The 17,753-nt window shown below is 41.9% G+C and overlaps 1 protein-coding gene across 1 annotated transcript in view; it reads left to right on the top strand.

Annotated features, from left to right (window-relative positions):
* The window catches only part of LOC139764689 (uncharacterized), a 44,613-nt gene extending 30,493 nt beyond the window's left edge, over positions 1–14,120 (top strand). Inside the window, exons 2-3 of the mRNA XM_071691573.1 lie at positions 12,307–12,493; positions 13,042–14,120. Coding sequence (XP_071547674.1) covers positions 12,326–12,493; positions 13,042–13,326 — 453 coding nt within the window. The 5' untranslated portion in view covers positions 12,307–12,325 and the 3' untranslated portion in view covers positions 13,327–14,120. The remainder of the gene's footprint in view (positions 1–12,306; positions 12,494–13,041) is intronic.
* The last annotated feature ends 3,633 nt before the right edge of the window (positions 14,121–17,753 follow it).

Consider the following 17,753-nt stretch of genomic DNA (forward strand, 5'->3'; position numbering starts at 1 on the left):
AAGGGGATAAGATTTAAATGCCTTTAAAAATTTCAGCGGTATAAAATTTGTTGGTATTTCCCGGGAAAAATTTTAAAAGGGAAAGGGGATTGATTTTGGAAGGGGGAAGGAGAAAGAAACATCAATTTGGGGGAAAAGGGTTGGTTTTCAGAAGTTTGGGGAGGATTTTGTGGGGTCAGGGTTTGCTTTGAAGAAAGAAAGGGGAAAATTAGAAAAGCAAATGGGTTTGTAATTGCAATTTTTTGGGTCTGGAGAAGGCATATTTAAAAAGTTGATAGAGGCTCTGTGGGGTATTAAGAATATAAAAGGGGTTTGGGAAAGGGAGGTTGAAAAAGCAGTTTAAAAGTTTTTTAAAAAGGGGGATTTTAAAAGGGTTTGTACGTGAAAAGAAAGGAAAAATGGGTTTGGTTTTTCAGTGAATGTAGGTTTGCGGGGGGGTGTGTGTGTCCCCCATGGTTTTTAATTTGCTTATGGATGGGGTTTTTAGGGAAGGGAATGCAAGACTTTTGGAAAGAGGGGGAAAATATGAAGTTTTGTTGGGGGTGGGAGGGGTTGGGAAAGTGAGCAGTTGTTGTCGCTATGATACAGCGCTGGTGGCCGATTTTATTTGAAAAAAAACTGGAGAAGCTGGTGACTGGGGGTTTTGGGAAAGGTTGTAAAAGAAGAAATTAAAGAAATGGAAATTTAAGGAAACAAGGTTATTAAAGGGACAGTAGGGTTTTGGGGGCAAGTTTAATTTGGGGGGTAAATTTTAATGGAGAAAAACGGGGGAAAATTAAAATGTTTTTTTGAAACTGGGAGTGGGTCTGGCACGGAATTGGGAGCCATGGGAAACGGAAGAGGGTCATGGGGGGGGAGGGGGCGGGAAAATTTTTGGGAGCCCTTGAAAAATGTGGGGGAAGTCAGAACATTACCCCGGAAAACAAATTGGGTATGCCCTTTAAGGAATTTTTGGTTTCCAAAAAAATGTTTTTATGGTTGCGAAAGGGGGTTTGGACTATGGGTGAGTTTTTGGCAGGAGGAAAGGATGTTTTCCCGGGGGAAAAAGAGATTTTGAGGACAAAAGTGTGGTTTGAGGGGGGTTTGATCGGTAAGTAACCCTAAGGGTAAGAGAGATTTTGTGGAAATAAAAAAAAGCCCTGGTTGATAGGCAGAAGAGGGTGTTTTTTAAAGGTTTTGGGCACCAAAGGAGAAAAATGAGTGAGGAAAGATTGACCCAAAAGGGGTATATTTTTCCCCCCGGAAAAAGGTGGGAACGAGAAAATGGGAGATCAAATTGGGGTTGGAAAGTTTGGGGTGAAAAAGATTTTTTTGTGGGTCGGGGCCTGAAAAGCAGGAGGGTGAAAAGGGGGCAAGGGAAAAGAGTGAATTGGATCGATGTGGTATACCGGGGGTTTACGTGCTGTCAGTGGATTAGTCAGGGCATGTAAAAAGGGCTGGGGGTTTTAAAACCCTGGAAAACTGTTTTAGGTAAAGTTATTTGCCGGTTTTGTGGCGTATTATATACATGTTATGGGGGGGGTTGGGCCATTTCTTTCGTTTTTTTTCCTTGCGCTACCCCCGCAAAAAGCGGGAGACAGGGGACAAAGCAAAAAAAAAAATATTTTTATACTTTTTTTTTTATTTTATATTTTAATAGTAATATTAAATTTTTATTAAAATTTTAAATTTTATATATATATAAAATAAAATAATATATAAAAATAATATTTTTGGGAAAAATGGAAAGGGTGGATTGAAAAAGATTTTGAAAATGATCGGGGCCTTAACATGCCGGAGGGTGAAAAGGGGGAAGGAATAGGGGTGAATTGGGAAAGATGTGGTTTTAAACCGGGGTTTGACGTGCCCGTCAATGGGTTGAACCCCGGCATGTGGGAAAGGGGCTGGGGGTTAAAAACCCTGGGGAAAATTTGTGTGGGGCCTGGATGTGGGAAAAGGGGGCGTGGTTTCCATAGTTTACCCCAGACGCTTCACATACCGTGGTTTAATCCATTGACAGCACGTCGACCCCGATATACCACATCGTTCCAATTCACTGTATTCCTTGCACGCCTGTCACCCTCCTGCATGTTCAGGCCCCGATCGCTCAAAATATTTTTCATTCCATCCTTCCACCTCCAATTTGATCTCCATCCACCTCTGACACATATATCCTCTTTGTCAGTCTTTCCCCAATCATTCTCTCCATGTGACCAAACCATTTCAGTACACCCACTTCTGCTCTCTCAACCACACTCTTTTCATTACCACGCATCTCTTACCCTTTCATTACTTGCTCGATCAAACCACCTCACACCACATATTCTCCTCAAACATCTCATTTCCAACTCATCCACCCTCTTCCGCACAATCTTATGTATAGCCCACGCCTCGCAACCATATAGCATTGTTCGAACCACTATTCCTTCAAACATACCCATTTTTGCTTTCCGAGATAATGTTCTCGCCTTCCACACATTCGTCAACGCTTCCAGAACTTTCGCCCCCTCCCCGACCCTGTGACTCACTTCCGCTTCCATGGTTCCATTCGCTGCCAAATCCACTCCCAGATATCTAAAACACTCCACTTCCTCCAGTTTTTCTCCACTTAAACTTACCTCCCGTTTGACTTGTCTCTCAACCCTACTGTACTTAATAACCTTGCTCTTATTCACATTTACACTCAGGTTTCTTCTTACACACACTTTACCAAACTCAGTCGCCACCAGTGCTGTATCGTTAGCGAACAACAACTGACTCACTTCCCAAGCCCTCTCATCCACAACAGACTATATACTTGCCTTTCTCTCCAAAACTCTTGCATTCACATCCTTAACAACCCCATCCTTAAACAAATCAAACAACCATGGAGACACAACGCATCCCTGCCGCAAACCGACATTCACTGAGAACCAATCACTTTCCTCTCTTCCTACTCGTACACATGCCTTACATCCTCGATAAAGACTTTTCACTGCATCCAGCAACTTGCCTCGCACACCATATACTCTTAATACCTTCCACAGAGCATCTATATCAACTCTATCATATCCCTGCTTCAGATCCATAAATGCTACGTACAAATCCATTTGTTTTTCTAAGTATTTCTCACATACATTCTTCAAAGCAAACGCCTGACCCACACATCCTCTACCACTTCTGAACACACTGCTCTTCTCCAAACTGATGCTCTATACATGCCTTCACCCTCTCAGTCAATACCCTCCCATATAATTTCCCAGGAATACTCAACAAACTTATAGCTCTGTAATTTGTACACACCACCTTTATCCCCTTTGCCTTTGAACAGTGGCACTATTCTTGCATTCCGCCCATCCTCAGGCACTTCACCATGAGCCATACATACATCGAATATTCTTCCCAACCAGTCAACAACACATTCACACCCTTTTTTTGATATATTTCACTGCAATACCATCCAAACCCGCCCCCTTGCCGACTTTCATCTTCCGCATAGCTTTCACTACCTCTCCTCTGTTTACCAAATCATTCTCCCTGACCCCTCTCACTTCGCACACTAGCTCGACCACTCTATCATTTAACACATTCGACAAACCTTCAAAATACTCACTCCATCTCCTTCTCACATCACCACTACTTGTTATTACCTCCCCATTAGCCCAATTCACCGATGTTCCCATTTGTTCTCTTGTCTTACGCACTTTATTCACCTCCTCCCAAAACATATTTTCATTCTCCCTACGATTTAATGATACTCTCTCACCCCAACTCCAATATATATATATATATATATATATATATATATATATATATATATATATATATATATATATATATTGGAAAGGATCACAATTTTCCGCGTGATCAACATATTTCCGAGTCCACGGGAAAAAAATGAATCAGGATAAGTTCCCAAGTGCACTTTCGTGTAATAATCACATCATCAGGGGAGACACAAGAGAGAAATATAACAGTCAGTTGATATACATCGAAGAGACGAAGATAGGACGCCATTTGGTAAACATGCGAAAGTGCACTTGGGAACTTATCGTGTTTCATTTTCCCCGTGGACTCATAGGAATATATATATATATATATATATATATATATATATATATATATATATATATATATATATATATATATATATATATATCATTAAATTTTAGGGAGAATAAAAAGATGTTCTTGAAGGAGGTAAATAAAGTGCGTAAGACAAGGGAGCAAATGGGAACTTCAGTGAAGGGCGCAAATGGGGAGGTGATAACAAGTAGTGGTGGTATGAGAAGGAGATGGAGTGAGTATTTTGAAGGTTTGTTGAATGTGTTTGATGATAGAGTGGCAGATATAGGGTGTTTTGGTCGAGGTGGTGTGCAAAGTGAGAGGGTTAGGGAAATTGATTTGGTAAACAGAGAAGAGGTAGTAAAAGCTTTGCGGAAGATGAAAGCCGGCAAGGCAGCAGGTTTGGATGGTGTTGCAGTGGAATTTATTAAAAAAGGGGGTGACTGTATTATTGACTGGTTGGTAAGGTTAGTTAATGTATGTATGACTCATGGTGAGGTGCCTGAGGATTGGCGGAATGCGTGCATAGTGCCATTGTACAAAGGCAAAGGGGATAAGAGTGAGTGCTCAAATTACAGCGGTATAAGTTTGTTGAGTATTCCTGGTAAATTATATGGGAGGGTATTGATTGAGAGGGTGAAGGCATGTACAGAGCATCAGATTGGGGAAGAGCAGTGTGGTTTCAGAAGTGGTAGAGGATGTGTGGATCAGGTGTTTGCTTTGAAGAATGTATGTGAGAAATACTTAGAAAAGCAAATGGATTTGTATGTAGCATTTATGGATCTGGAGAAGGCATATGATAGAGTTGATAGAGATGCTCTGTGGAAGGTATTAAGAATATATGGTGTGGGAGGCAGGTTGTTAGAAGCAGTGAAAAGTTTTTATCGAGGATGTAAGGCATGTGTACGTGTAGGAAGAGAGGAAAGTGATTGGTTCTCAGTGAATGTAGGTTTGCGGCAGGGGTGTGTGATGTCTCCATGGTTGTTTAATTTGCTTATGGATGGGGTTGTTAGGGAGGTGAATGCAAGACTTTTGGAAAGAGGGGCAAGTATGATGTCTGTTGGGGATGAGAGAGCTTGGGAAGTGAGTCAGTTGTTGTGCGCTGATGATACAGCGCTGGTGGCTGATTCATGTGAGAAACTGCAGAAGCTGGTGACTGAGTTTGGTAAAGTGTGTAAAAGAAGAAAGTTAAGAGTAAATGTGAATAAGAGCAAGGTTATTAGGTACAGTAGGGTTGAGGGTCAAGTCAATTGGGAGGTAAGTTTGAATGGAGAAAAACTGGAGGAAGTAAAGTGTTTTAGATATCTGGGAGTGGATCTGGCAGCGGATGGAGCCATGGAAGCGGAAGAGGATCATAGGGTGGGGGAGGGGGCGAAAATTCTGGGAGCCTTGAAGAATGTGTGGAAGTCGAGAACATTACCTCGGAAAGCAAAAATGGGTATGCTTGAAGGAATAGTGGTTCCAACAATGTTGTATGGTTGCGAGGCGTGGACTATGGATAGAGTTGTGCGCAGGAGGATGGATGTGCTGGAAATGAGATGTTTGAGGACAATGTGTGGTGTGAGGTGGTTTGATCGAGTAAGTAACGTAAGGGTAAGAGAGATGTGTGGAAATAAAAAGAGCATGGTTGAGAGAGCAGAAGAGGGTGTTTTGAAATGGTTTGGGCACATGGAGAGAATGAGTGAGGAAAGATTGACCAAGAGGATATATGTGTCGGAGGTGGTGGGAACGAGAAGTGGGAGATCAAATTGGAGGTGGAAAGATGGAGTGAAAAAGATTTTGTGTGATCGGGGCCTGAACATGCAGGAGGGTGAAAGGAGGGCAAGGAATAGAGTGAATTGGATCGATGTGGTATACCGGGGTTGACGTGCTGTCAGTGGATTGAGTCAGGGCATGTGAAGCGTCTGGGGTAAACCATGGAAAGCTGTGTAGGTATGTATATTTGCGTGTGTGGACGTATGTATATACATGTGTATGGGGGTGGGTTGGGCCATTTCTTTCGTCTGTTTCCTTGCGCTACCTCGCAAACGCGGGAGACAGCGACAAAGCAAATATATATATATATATATATATATATATATATATATATATATATATATATATATATATATATATATATATATATGTATATATATGTATATATATATATATATATATATATATATATATATATATATATATATATATATATATATATATATATATATATATATATATATATTGGAGATGGAAAGATGGATTGAAAAAGATTTTGAGTGATCGGGGCCTGAACATGCAGGAGGGTGAAAGGCGTGCAAGGAATAGAGTGAATTGGAACGATGTGGTATACCGGGGTCGACGTGCTGTCAATGGATTGAACCAGGGCATGTGAAGCGTCTGGGGTAAACCATGGAAAGTTGTGTGGGGCCTGGATGTGGAAAGGGAGCTGTGGTTTCGGTGCATTATTACATAACAGCTAGAGACTGAGTGTGAACGAATGGGGCCTTTGTTGTCTTTTCCTAGCGCTTCCTCGCACACGTGAGGGGGGAGGGGGTTGTTATTCCATGTTTAGCGGGGTGGCGATAGGAATGAATAAAGGGAGACAGTATGAATTGTGTACATGTGTATATATGTATATGTCTGTGTGTGTGTGTATATATATATATTTATATATATATATATATATATATATATATATATATATATATATATATATATATATATATATATATATATATATATATATATACATTGAGATGTATAGGTATGTATATTTGCGTGTGTGGACGTGTATGTATATACATGTGTATGTGGGTGGGTTGGGCCGTTCTTTCGTCTGTTTTCTTGCGCTACCTCGCTAGCGCGGGAGACAGCGATAAAGCAAAATTAAATGAAAAAAAATAATATATATATATATATATTTTTTTTTTTTTTTTTTTTTTTTGCTTTGTTGCTGTCTCCCGCGTTTGCGAGGTAGCGCAAGGAAACAGACGAAAGAAATGGCCCAACCCACCCCCATACACATGTATATACATACGTTCACACACGCAAATATACATACCTACACAGCTTTCCATGGTTTACCCCAGACGCTTCGCATGCCTTGATTCAATCCACTGACAGCACGTCAACCCCGGTATACCACATCGATCCAATTCACTTTATTCCTTGCCCTCCTTTCACCCTCCTGCATGTTCAGGCCCCGATCACACAAAATCTTCTTCACTCCATCTTTCCACCTCCAATTTGGTCTCCCTCTTCTCCTCGTTCCCTCCACCTCCGACATATATATCCTCTTTGTCAATCTTTCCTCACTCATTCTCTCCATGTGCCCAAACCATTTCAAAACACCCTCTTCTGCTCTCTCAACCACGCTCTTTTTATTTCCACACATCTCTCTTACCCTTACGTTACTTACTCGATCAAACCACCTCACACCACACATTGTCCTCAAACATCTCATTTCCAGCACATCCATCCTCCTGCGCACAACTCTATCCATAGTCCACGCCTCGCAACCATACAACATTGTTGGAACCACTATTCCTTCAAACATACCCATTATATATATATATATATATATATATATATATATATATATAGAGAGAGAGAGAGAGAGAGAGAGAGAGAGAGAGAGAGAGAGAGAGAGAGAGAGAGAGAGAGAGAGATGCTCTGTGGAAGGTATTAAGAATATATGGTGTGGGAGGCAAGTTGTTAGAAGCAGTGAAAAGTTTTTATCGAGGATGTAAGGCATGTGTACGTGTAGGAAGAGAGGAAAGTGACTGGTTCTCAGTGAATGTAGGTTTGCGGCAGAGGTGTGTGATGTCTCCATGGTTGTTTAATTTGTTTATGGATGGGGTTGTTAGGGAGGTGAATGCAAGAGCTTTTGGAAAGAGGGGCAAGTATGAAGTCTGTTGGGGATGAGAGAGCTTGGGAAGTGAGTCAGTTGTTGTTCGCTGATGATACAGCGCTGGTGGCTGATTCATGTGAGAAACTGCAGAAGCTGGTGACTGAGTTTGGTAAAGTGTGTGGAAGAAGAAAGTTAAGAGTAAATGTGAATAAGAGCAAGGTTATTAGGTACAGTAGGGTTGAGGGTCAAGTCAATTGGGAGGTGAGTTTGAATGGAGAAAAACTGGAGGAAGTGAAGTGTTTTAGATATCTGGGAGTGGATCTGGCAGCGGATGGAACCATGGAAGCGGAAGTGGATCATAGGGTGGGGGAGGGGGCGAAAATTCTGGGAGCCTTGAAGAATGTGTGGAAGTCGAGAGCATTATCTCGGAAAGCAAAAATGGGTATGTTTGAAGGAATAGTGGTTCCAACAATGTTGTATGGTTGCGAGGCGTGGGCTATGGATAGAGTTGTGCGCAGGAGGATGGATGTGCTGAAAATGAGATGTTTGAGGACAATGTGTGGTGTGAGGTGGTTTGGTCGAGTAACGTAAGGGTAAGAGAGATGTGTGGAAATAAAAAGAGCGTGGTTGAGAGAGCAGAAGAGGGTGTTTTGAAATGGTTTGGGCACATGGAGAGAATGAGTGAGGAAAGATTGACCAAGAGGATATATATGTCGGAGGTGGAGGGAACGAGGAGAAGAGGGAGACCAAATTGGAGGTGGAAAGATGGAGTGAAAAATATTTTGTGTGATCGGGGCCTGAACATGCAGGAGGGTGAAAGGAGGGCAAGGAATAGAGTGAATTGGATCGATGTGGTATACCGGGGTTGACGTGCTGTCTGTGGATTGAATCAAGGCATGTGAAGCGTCTGGGGTAAACCATGGAAAGCTGTTGAGGTATGTATATTTGCGTGTGTGGACGTATGTATATACATGTGTATGGAGGTGGGTTGGGCCATTTCTTTCGTCTGTTTCCTTGCGCTGCCTCGCAAACGCGGGAGACAGCGACAAAGCAAAAAAAAAAAAAAAAATTATATATATATATATATATATATATATATATATATATATATATATATATATATATATATATATATATATATATGTGTGTGTGTGTGTGTGTGTGTGTGTGTGTGTGTGTGTGTGTGTGTGTGTGTGTGTGTGTGTGTATGTATATATTGAGTAACCCCTTAAACAAAACAGCAAGAAAGAGAAAACGTGAGGCGGGTGATACCACAATTGCGTGGGGGTGGGGGTAGTGGGGGGTCGAGCACCGACCTCTTGCCTCCCCAGTTAATATGGCTCCTTTTGCAGTCCTCACACCACTCCCTCAACTCTCTCTCTCTCTCTCTCTCTCTCTCTCTCTCTCTCTCTCTCTCTCTCTCTCTCCAGTCGACTTTTTTAGTCGCCATTTGCACTGCTCCCGTATGCTTACCATGCTCTTTCCACAAACACACACACACACACACACACACACACACATATATATATATATATATATATATATATATATATATATATATATATATATATATATATATATATATATATATATAATCTCCATTACTGTCTGATGTCCTCGTAATAAAACCGAACAGGTCTCTTTGTTATCTGCCCTTCAAATGCGCATACTCATGCATCGCTGCCCTCCGCTCCGCTCGACCATCATAAATCGTTATAAACCATTCTTGTATCTCTCTCCTGCCTGGGTGATCCGGAGGATTACAGCGACGGCTGCGCACTTAGCCGGCGTCTCGAGTGTGACTTGTCAAAGTCACACTCTGCCTTTTGGCCCAGGTAGGTGGGAAGGTGTCTCCCCCCCTCCCTCTGCCTCAACCCCCCCTCCCCCACCTCCTTCTGCCTCACCCCCCTCCTCTCTCTCTCTCTCTCTCTCTCTCTCTCTCTCTCTCTCTCTCTCTCTCTCTCTCTCTCTCTCTCTCTCTCTCTCTCTCTCTCTCTCTCTCGATTTCACACGTAAACACTTTTAACAACACGTTACTCACATGACTCGTCTTCGTAAACCGCAAAATTGTCCCTGCGGTGAGCGCCACTGCGCCAGCCCCGCCTTGTGGTTAGATTCCCCCCCCCCCCCCTCTCTCTCTCTCTCTCTCTCTCTCTCTCTCTCTCTCTCTCTCTCTCTCTCTCTCTCTCTCTCTCTCTGTGTGAAACTTCAGAACCAAGTGATATTAGAACTGAAGGAAAGAAGAATAAGGACATCTATTTTTACCCTAATCGCGCATAGATCGTCAAAAATATCTATCTATCTATCTATCTATCTATATATATATATATATATATATATATATATATATATATATATATATATATATATTTCTTTCTTTTCTTTTAAACTATTCGCCATTTCCCGCGTTAGCGAGGTAGCGCTAAGAACAGAGGACTGGGCCTTTTTTGGATATATATATAAAATATGTATGCGTGTGTATGTGTGATGTGGTTATTAAAGTGCGCTTGGGAACTTATCATGTTTCATTTCCCCCGTGGACTCGTAGGAATTTATTAAAAAAAGGGGGTGACTGTATTGTTGACTGGTTGGTAAGGTTATTTGATGTATGTATGACTCATGGTAAGGTGCCTGAGGATTGGCGTAATGCATGCATAGTGCCATTGTACAAAGGCAAAGGGGATGGTAAATTATATGGGAGGGTATTGATTAAGAGGGTGAAGGCATGTACAGAGCATCAGATTAGGGAAGAGCAGTGTGGTTTCAGAAGTGGTAGAGGATGTGTGGATCAGGTGTTTGCTTTGAAGAATGTATGTGAGAAATACTTTGAAAAGCAAATGGATTTGTATGTAGCATTTATGGATCTGGAGAAGGCATATGGTAAGAGTTGATAGAGATGCTCTGTGGAAGGTATTAAGAATGTATAGTATGGGATGCAAGTTGTTAGAAGGAGTGAAAAGTTTTTATCGAGGATGTAAGGCATGTGTACATGTAGGAAGAGAGGAAAGTGATTGGTTCTCAGTGAATGTAGGTTTGCGGAAGGGGTGCGTGATGTCTTCATGGTTGTTTAATTTGTTTATGGACGGGGTTGTTAGGGAGGTGAATGCAAGAGTTTTGGAAATAGGGGCAAGTATGCAGTCTGTTGTGGATGAAAGAGCTTGGGAAGTGAGTCAGATGTTGTTCGCTGATGATACAGCGCTGGTGGCTGATTCGGGTGAGAAACTGCAGAAGCTGGTGATTGAGTTTGGTAAAGTGTGTGAAAGAAGAAAGCTGAGAGTAAATGTGAATAAGAGCAAGGTTATTAGGTACAGTAGGGTTGAGGGACAAGTCAATTGGGAGGTAAGTTTGAATGGAGAAAAACTGGAGGAAGTAAAGTGTTTTAGATATCTGGGAGTGGATTTGGCAGCGGATGGAACCATGGAAGCGGAAGTGAATCATAGGATGGGGGATGGGGCGAAAGTTCTGGGAGAGTTGAAAAATGTGTGGAAGTCGAGAACGTTATCTTGGAAAGCAAAAATGGGTATGTTTGAAGGAATAGTGGTTCCAACAATGTTATATGGTTGCGAGGCGTGGGCTATAGATAGAGTTGTGCGGAGGAGGGTGGATGTGCTGGAAATGAGATGTTTGAGGACAATAGGTGGTGTGAGGTGGTTTGATCGAGTAAGTAATAAAAGGGTAAGAGAGATGTGTGGTAATAAAAAGAGTGTGGTTGAGAGAGCAGAAGAGGGTGTTTTGAAATGGTTTGGTCACATGGAGAAAATGAGTGAGGAAAGATTGACAAAGAGGATATATGTGTCAGAGATGGAGGGAACGAGGAGAAGTGGGAGACCAAAGTGGAGGTGGAAAGATGAAGTGAAAAAGATTTTGAGTGATCGGGGCCTGAACATGCAGGAGGGTGAAATGCGTGCAAGGAATAGAGTGAATTGGAACGATGTGGTATACCGGGGTCGACGTGGTGTCGACATGTGAAGCGTCTGGGGTAAACCATGGAAAGTTTTGTGGGGCCTGGATGTGGAAAGGGAGCTGTGGTTTCGGTGCATTATACATGGCAGCGCTACCTCGCACACATGAGGGGGGAGGGGGTTGTCATTTCATGTGTGGCGGGGTGGCAACGGGAATGAATAAGGGCAGACAGTATGAAGTATGTACATGTGTATATATGTTTATGTCTCTGTGTGTATATATATGTATACGTTGAGATGCATAGGTATGTATATGTGCGTGTGTGGACGTGTATGCATATACTTGTGTATGTGGGTGGGTTGGGCCATTCTTTCGTCTGTTTCCTTGACTTACCTCGCTAACGCGGGAGACAGTGACAAAGTATGATAAGATATAAAAAATATGTATATATACACACATACACACTCAAATACTGAAAGTATTAACAGACCTTTTATTTTTAATTGAGCATATGATGCTTATTGTGACGATCTTTTCTCTCTAACTTTTAGGCTCTGCTAGAGTGGAAAGATGTGGTCGGCTGTGGCTTTGGTGTTCGCGATGGTGCTGGCAGCGGGCGGGCAAGAGATAGCCCCAACCCACGTGCTGACGGCCGAACAACAACAGAGGACCAAGCCGCCCACGGAAGTGGTCCGTCCACAGTACGTCCAGACCCTGTACAAAGCCACGGATTATTCGGTGGGTACCGTGTGTACACCAACCTCGATTGACCGACCCGGTGAATTCAGGCAGTGAATGAAGTGAATGCTTTCAGTGCAGCCTATCATACTGTTTGTTTGTCTCAGGCATATCTTCAGGGCTTCATGTGGGTTTATGTATTGTCGAATGTATATTTCAATATCTTTTTAAAGCCAGTTGTTATGGGTCTAAGTTGGGGCCAAAGCACGTAATATTTTTCTGTAATGGTGTCATAGTACGTGACAGTATTAGGCTGGCTCATATGTAAATATATATCACATAATGCCCTCCATCAACAAGGATTCGAACCTTTACCATTTGTGTGGGAGCTGGGTACGTTAACAAATTATTGGTAGTAGTTCAAATCATTGCCGGTAGAGGGCATTAACGCGTTCTGTGGAATTGCGCGCTCATTGCTCTATATTTGTGTGTGTGTGTGTGTGTGTGTGTGTGTGTGTGTGTGTGTGTGCTAGTATCGTATATCCTGTCTGCCCTCTGGTGGGTAAACAAAACACTAACCCCCTCGCCTGACTTCTCCCCTCCGACAGGTCGCAGTGAACACCTTGATCCCGTTCTGGCCAACGTACGAAGTGGAGCACCGAAACACGAGCTACTCCACCGTGAACAACCAGACCATCTCCACCTCCACGGCCGAGTTCTCCACCGTGATGAACTCCACAGTGTGGTACTACGACAGCATGACCTCCAACACCTCCGTGGCCCCCACCACCTTCCAGACCATGGAATTCCAGCACCAGACCGTCCTGTACACAGACAGGACCCAGAACATCACACACACTCAGATACAGAACAACAGTCTGCCCTTCCTCTGATTCTGATGCCATTGCTCGTATTGACCCAGGATACTGCTTTTCAATCCGAGTGGGTCTCAATAAGTCAACATAAAATAGTAGTCTTCCCATTATTCACGTATATGCTTGTATTTATGTCCTAGGATGAAATAAATGACCGTAAACAGAATTAATGCTCAAACAGCTTAGCCTAGTTAGTTACTTCCCTGTTGTAACATATCTTCAAATCTCATTAGTGTGGGGTTTTTTCACAGACTTGCTTGTATTTTTCAATGATTATGCCGAATGAAATGTAAATCATTACTGTAAAAAAATATTCTCAAACAAAGGGAAGATGTAGATTGATCAAAAAATATTGATTTTTTTTTTTTCTGCAAGTCAGTGTTGAGTAGGTTAGTTTTGGCGTCAGGTCAGAGATATCAAGTGCTCTGGTTTAGATATATGTGGTAATGAAAGTTACTTAGGGGGAGGTAGACAGTATGATAACATTTCATTAAAGTCTTCATAAAGTTCCTTGGGTGCTGCTAAGTTTGGTCTGGTTTGTATGAAGTGGATGCTATAGTGTAGCATTAATGTATTTTTCTGTGCACCACCTTATCTATCAGCATTGTAGAAAGAGAGAGGTACCAGAAATTGTGTGGTTGAATCATTTGAAAGCACTGAAATATGTTTGTCCTTTTTTATACATTTATATTTGTTTGAAATAGTTGCGTTTGTTTCAATATGTTTGTGGCTTTGTTTGCTTACCACCGAATGAGAAACTGCCTTGTAAAAAACAGAACAACTGTGATTTAGTAATAAAACTATGTTAAATATGACAAGTTTGCTTTACATACATACCTGTTCTCCTGTTGTGGTGTTGGATTTTTTTTTTTTTCTTTTGCAATGTCAAGTTATTGGCCTCCTTACCACTGCGGGAATCCCACTGTAGGGTGGAATCCTAGGGCGGGGAAAGTAAGGGAAGGACACTGGCATGTACGAGGCTTTCCAGAATTCCTCTTAACCCAGACTGAAGTGGCGTCTTGACGCTGGCGAGATCAAATTTGTTTTATGGCTGTAGCTGAAAAAAAAGAAAAAAAAAAATAAATACTTAAATTGATTTTTTTTTTTTTTTTTTTGCTTTGTCGCTGTCTCCCGCGTTTGCGAGGTAGCGCAAGGAAACAGACGAAAGAAATGGCCCAACTCACCCCCATACACATGTATATACATACGTCCACACACGCAAATATACATACCTACACAGCTTTCCATGGTTTACCCCAGACGCTTCACATGCCCCGATTCAATCCACTGACAGCACGTCAACCCCGGTATACCACATCGCTCCAATTCACTCTATTCCTTGCCCTCCTTTCACCCTCCTGCATGTTCAGGCCCCGATCACACAAAATTTTTTTCACTCCATCTTTCCACCTCCAATTTGGTCTCCCTCTTCTCCTCGTTCCCTCCACCTCCGACACATATATCCTCTTGGTCAATCTTTCCTCACTCATTCTCTCCATGTGCCCAAACCATTTCAAAACACCCTCTTCTGCTCTCTCAACCACGCTCTTTTTATTTCCACACATCTCTCTTACCCTTACGTTACTTACTCGATCAAACTACCTCACACCACACATTGTCCTCAAACATCTCATTTCCAGCACATCCATCGTCCTGCGCACAACTCTATCCATAGCCCACGCCTCGCAACCATACAACATTGTTGGAACCACTATTCCTTCAAACATACCCATTTTTGCTTTCCGAGATAATGTTCTCGACTTCCACACATTCTTCAAGGCTCCCAGAATTTTCGCCCCCTCCCCCACCCTATGATCCACTTCCGCTTCCATGGTTCCATCCGCTGACAGATCCACTCCCAGATATCTAAAACACTTCACTTCCTCCAGTTTTTCTCCATTCAAACTCACCTCCCAATTGACTTGACCCTCAACCCTACTGTACCTAATAACCTTGCTCTTATTCACATTTACTCTTAACTTTCTTCTTTCACACACTTTACCAAACTCAGTCACCAGCTTCTGCAGTTTCTCACATGAATCAGCCACCAGCGCTGTATCATCAGCGAACAACAACTGACTCACTTCCCAAGCTCTCTCATCCCCAACAGACTTCATACTTGCCCCTCTTTCCAAAACTCTTGCATTCACCTCCCTAACAACCCCATCCATAAACAAATTAAACAACCATGGAGACATCACACACCCCTGCCGCAAACCTACATTCACTGAGAACCAATCACTTTCCTCTCTTCCTACACGTACACATGCCTTACATCCTCGATAAAAACTTTTCACTGCTTCTAACAACTTGCCTCCCACACCATATATTCTTAATACCTTCCACAGAGCATCTCTATCAACTCTATCATATGCCTTCTCCAGATCCATAAATGCTACATACAAATCCATTTGCTTTTCTAAGTATTTCTCACATACATTTTTCAAAGCAAACACCTGATCCACACATCCTCTACCACTTCTGAAACCACACTGCTCTTCCCCAATCTGATGCTCTTTACATGCCTTCACCCTCTAATCAATACCCTCCCATATAATTTACCAGGAATACTCAACAAACTTATACCTCTGTAATTTGAGCACTCACTCTTATCCCCTTTGCCTTTGTACAATGGCACTATGCACGCATTCCGCCAATCCTCAGGCACCTCACCGTGAGTCATACATACATTAAATAACCTTACCAACCAGTCAACAATACAGTCACCCCCTTTTTTAATAAATTCCACTGCAATACCATCCAAACCTGCTGCCTTGCCGGCTTTCATCTTCCGCAATATATAGCTATATATTAACTCGAGGTAAATTTTACTATGTGCCTACAATTTTATCCTTTGTGATCAAATTTTTTGTATGGCTGTAGCAGAAGAAAAAAAAATACTTAAATTGATATAGCTATATATTAACTCAAGGTAAATTTTACAATGTGCCTACAATTTCAAACCCGGAACTCTGGTCGATTGTTATTTAAACAATCGACCAGAGTTGCGGGGTTGAAATTATAGGCACTTTATAAAATTTACCTTGAGTTAATATATAGCTATATCAATTTAAGTATTTTTTTTTTCTTCAGCTACAGCCATACAAAAAATTTGATCACAAAGGATAAAATTGTGATTGAGGTCCATAGCAATACAGCCTAACACATCAAAACTCGCTCACATTTGTATCTGTCGACCCACAAAAACTCTTGTCTCCTCTTAAACTGGTTCTAGAGGATGGCAGTATCACCTGTCGGTATTTAAGTGCACATTTTCTTCGGTATCTAAGTACACATTTTCTTTTTGTGAAAAAGAAAGCACAACTGTGCTGGGTAGGCTTGACCCGTTTTCTGCCAAGACGGTGCGGTTACGTGAATGCCATCATAATCAAAGCTTCATGAACGATACATATGATTCATAATACACGTGTATTTATTTATTCATTTTGCTTTGTCGCTGTCTCCCGCGTTAGCGGGGTAGCGCAAGGAAACAGACGAAAGAATGGCCCAACCCACCCACATACACATGTATATACATACACGTCCACACGCAAATATACATACCTATACATCTCAACGTATACATATATATATATATATATATATATATATATATATATATATATATATATATATATATATATATATATATATATATATATATTTATTTTCTTTCTTTCAAACTATTCGCCATTTCCCGCATTAGCGAGGTAGCGTTAAGAACAGAGGACTGGGCCTTTGAGGGAATACCCTCACCTGGCCCAATTCTCTGTTCCCTCTTTTGGAAAAAAAAAAAAAAAAAAAACGAGAGGGGAGGATTTCCAGCCCCCCGCTCCCTCCCCTTTTAGTCGCCTTCTACGACACGCAGGGAATACGTGGGAAGTATTCTTTCTCCCCTATCCCCAGGGATAATATATATATATATATATATATATATATATATATATATATATATATATATATATATATATATATTTTATTATACTTTGTCGCTGTCTCCCGCGTTTGCGAGGTAGCGCAAGGAAACAGACGAAAGAAATGGCCCAACCCCCCCCCCCCCATACACATGTATATACATACATCCACACACGCAAATATACATACCTACACAGCTTTCCATGGTTTACCCCAGACGCTTCACATGCCCTGCTTCAATCCACTGACAGCACGTCAACCCCGGTATACCACATCGCTCCAATTCACTCTATTCCTTGCCCTCCTTTCACCCTCCTGCATGTTCAGGCCCCGATCACACAAAATCTTTTTCACTCCATCTTTCCACCTCCAATTTGGTCTCCCTCTTCTCCTTGTTCCCTCCACCTCCGACACATATATCCTCTTGGTCAATCTTTCCTCACTCATCCTCTCCATGTGCCCAAACCACTTCAAAACACCTTCTTCTGCTCTCTCAACCACGCTCTTTTTGTTTCCACACATCTCTCTTA

This window comes from Panulirus ornatus, chromosome 50, assembly GCF_036320965.1.
Source record: "Panulirus ornatus isolate Po-2019 chromosome 50, ASM3632096v1, whole genome shotgun sequence".
In the NCBI taxonomy this organism is placed as follows: Eukaryota; Metazoa; Arthropoda; class Malacostraca; order Decapoda; family Palinuridae; genus Panulirus; species Panulirus ornatus.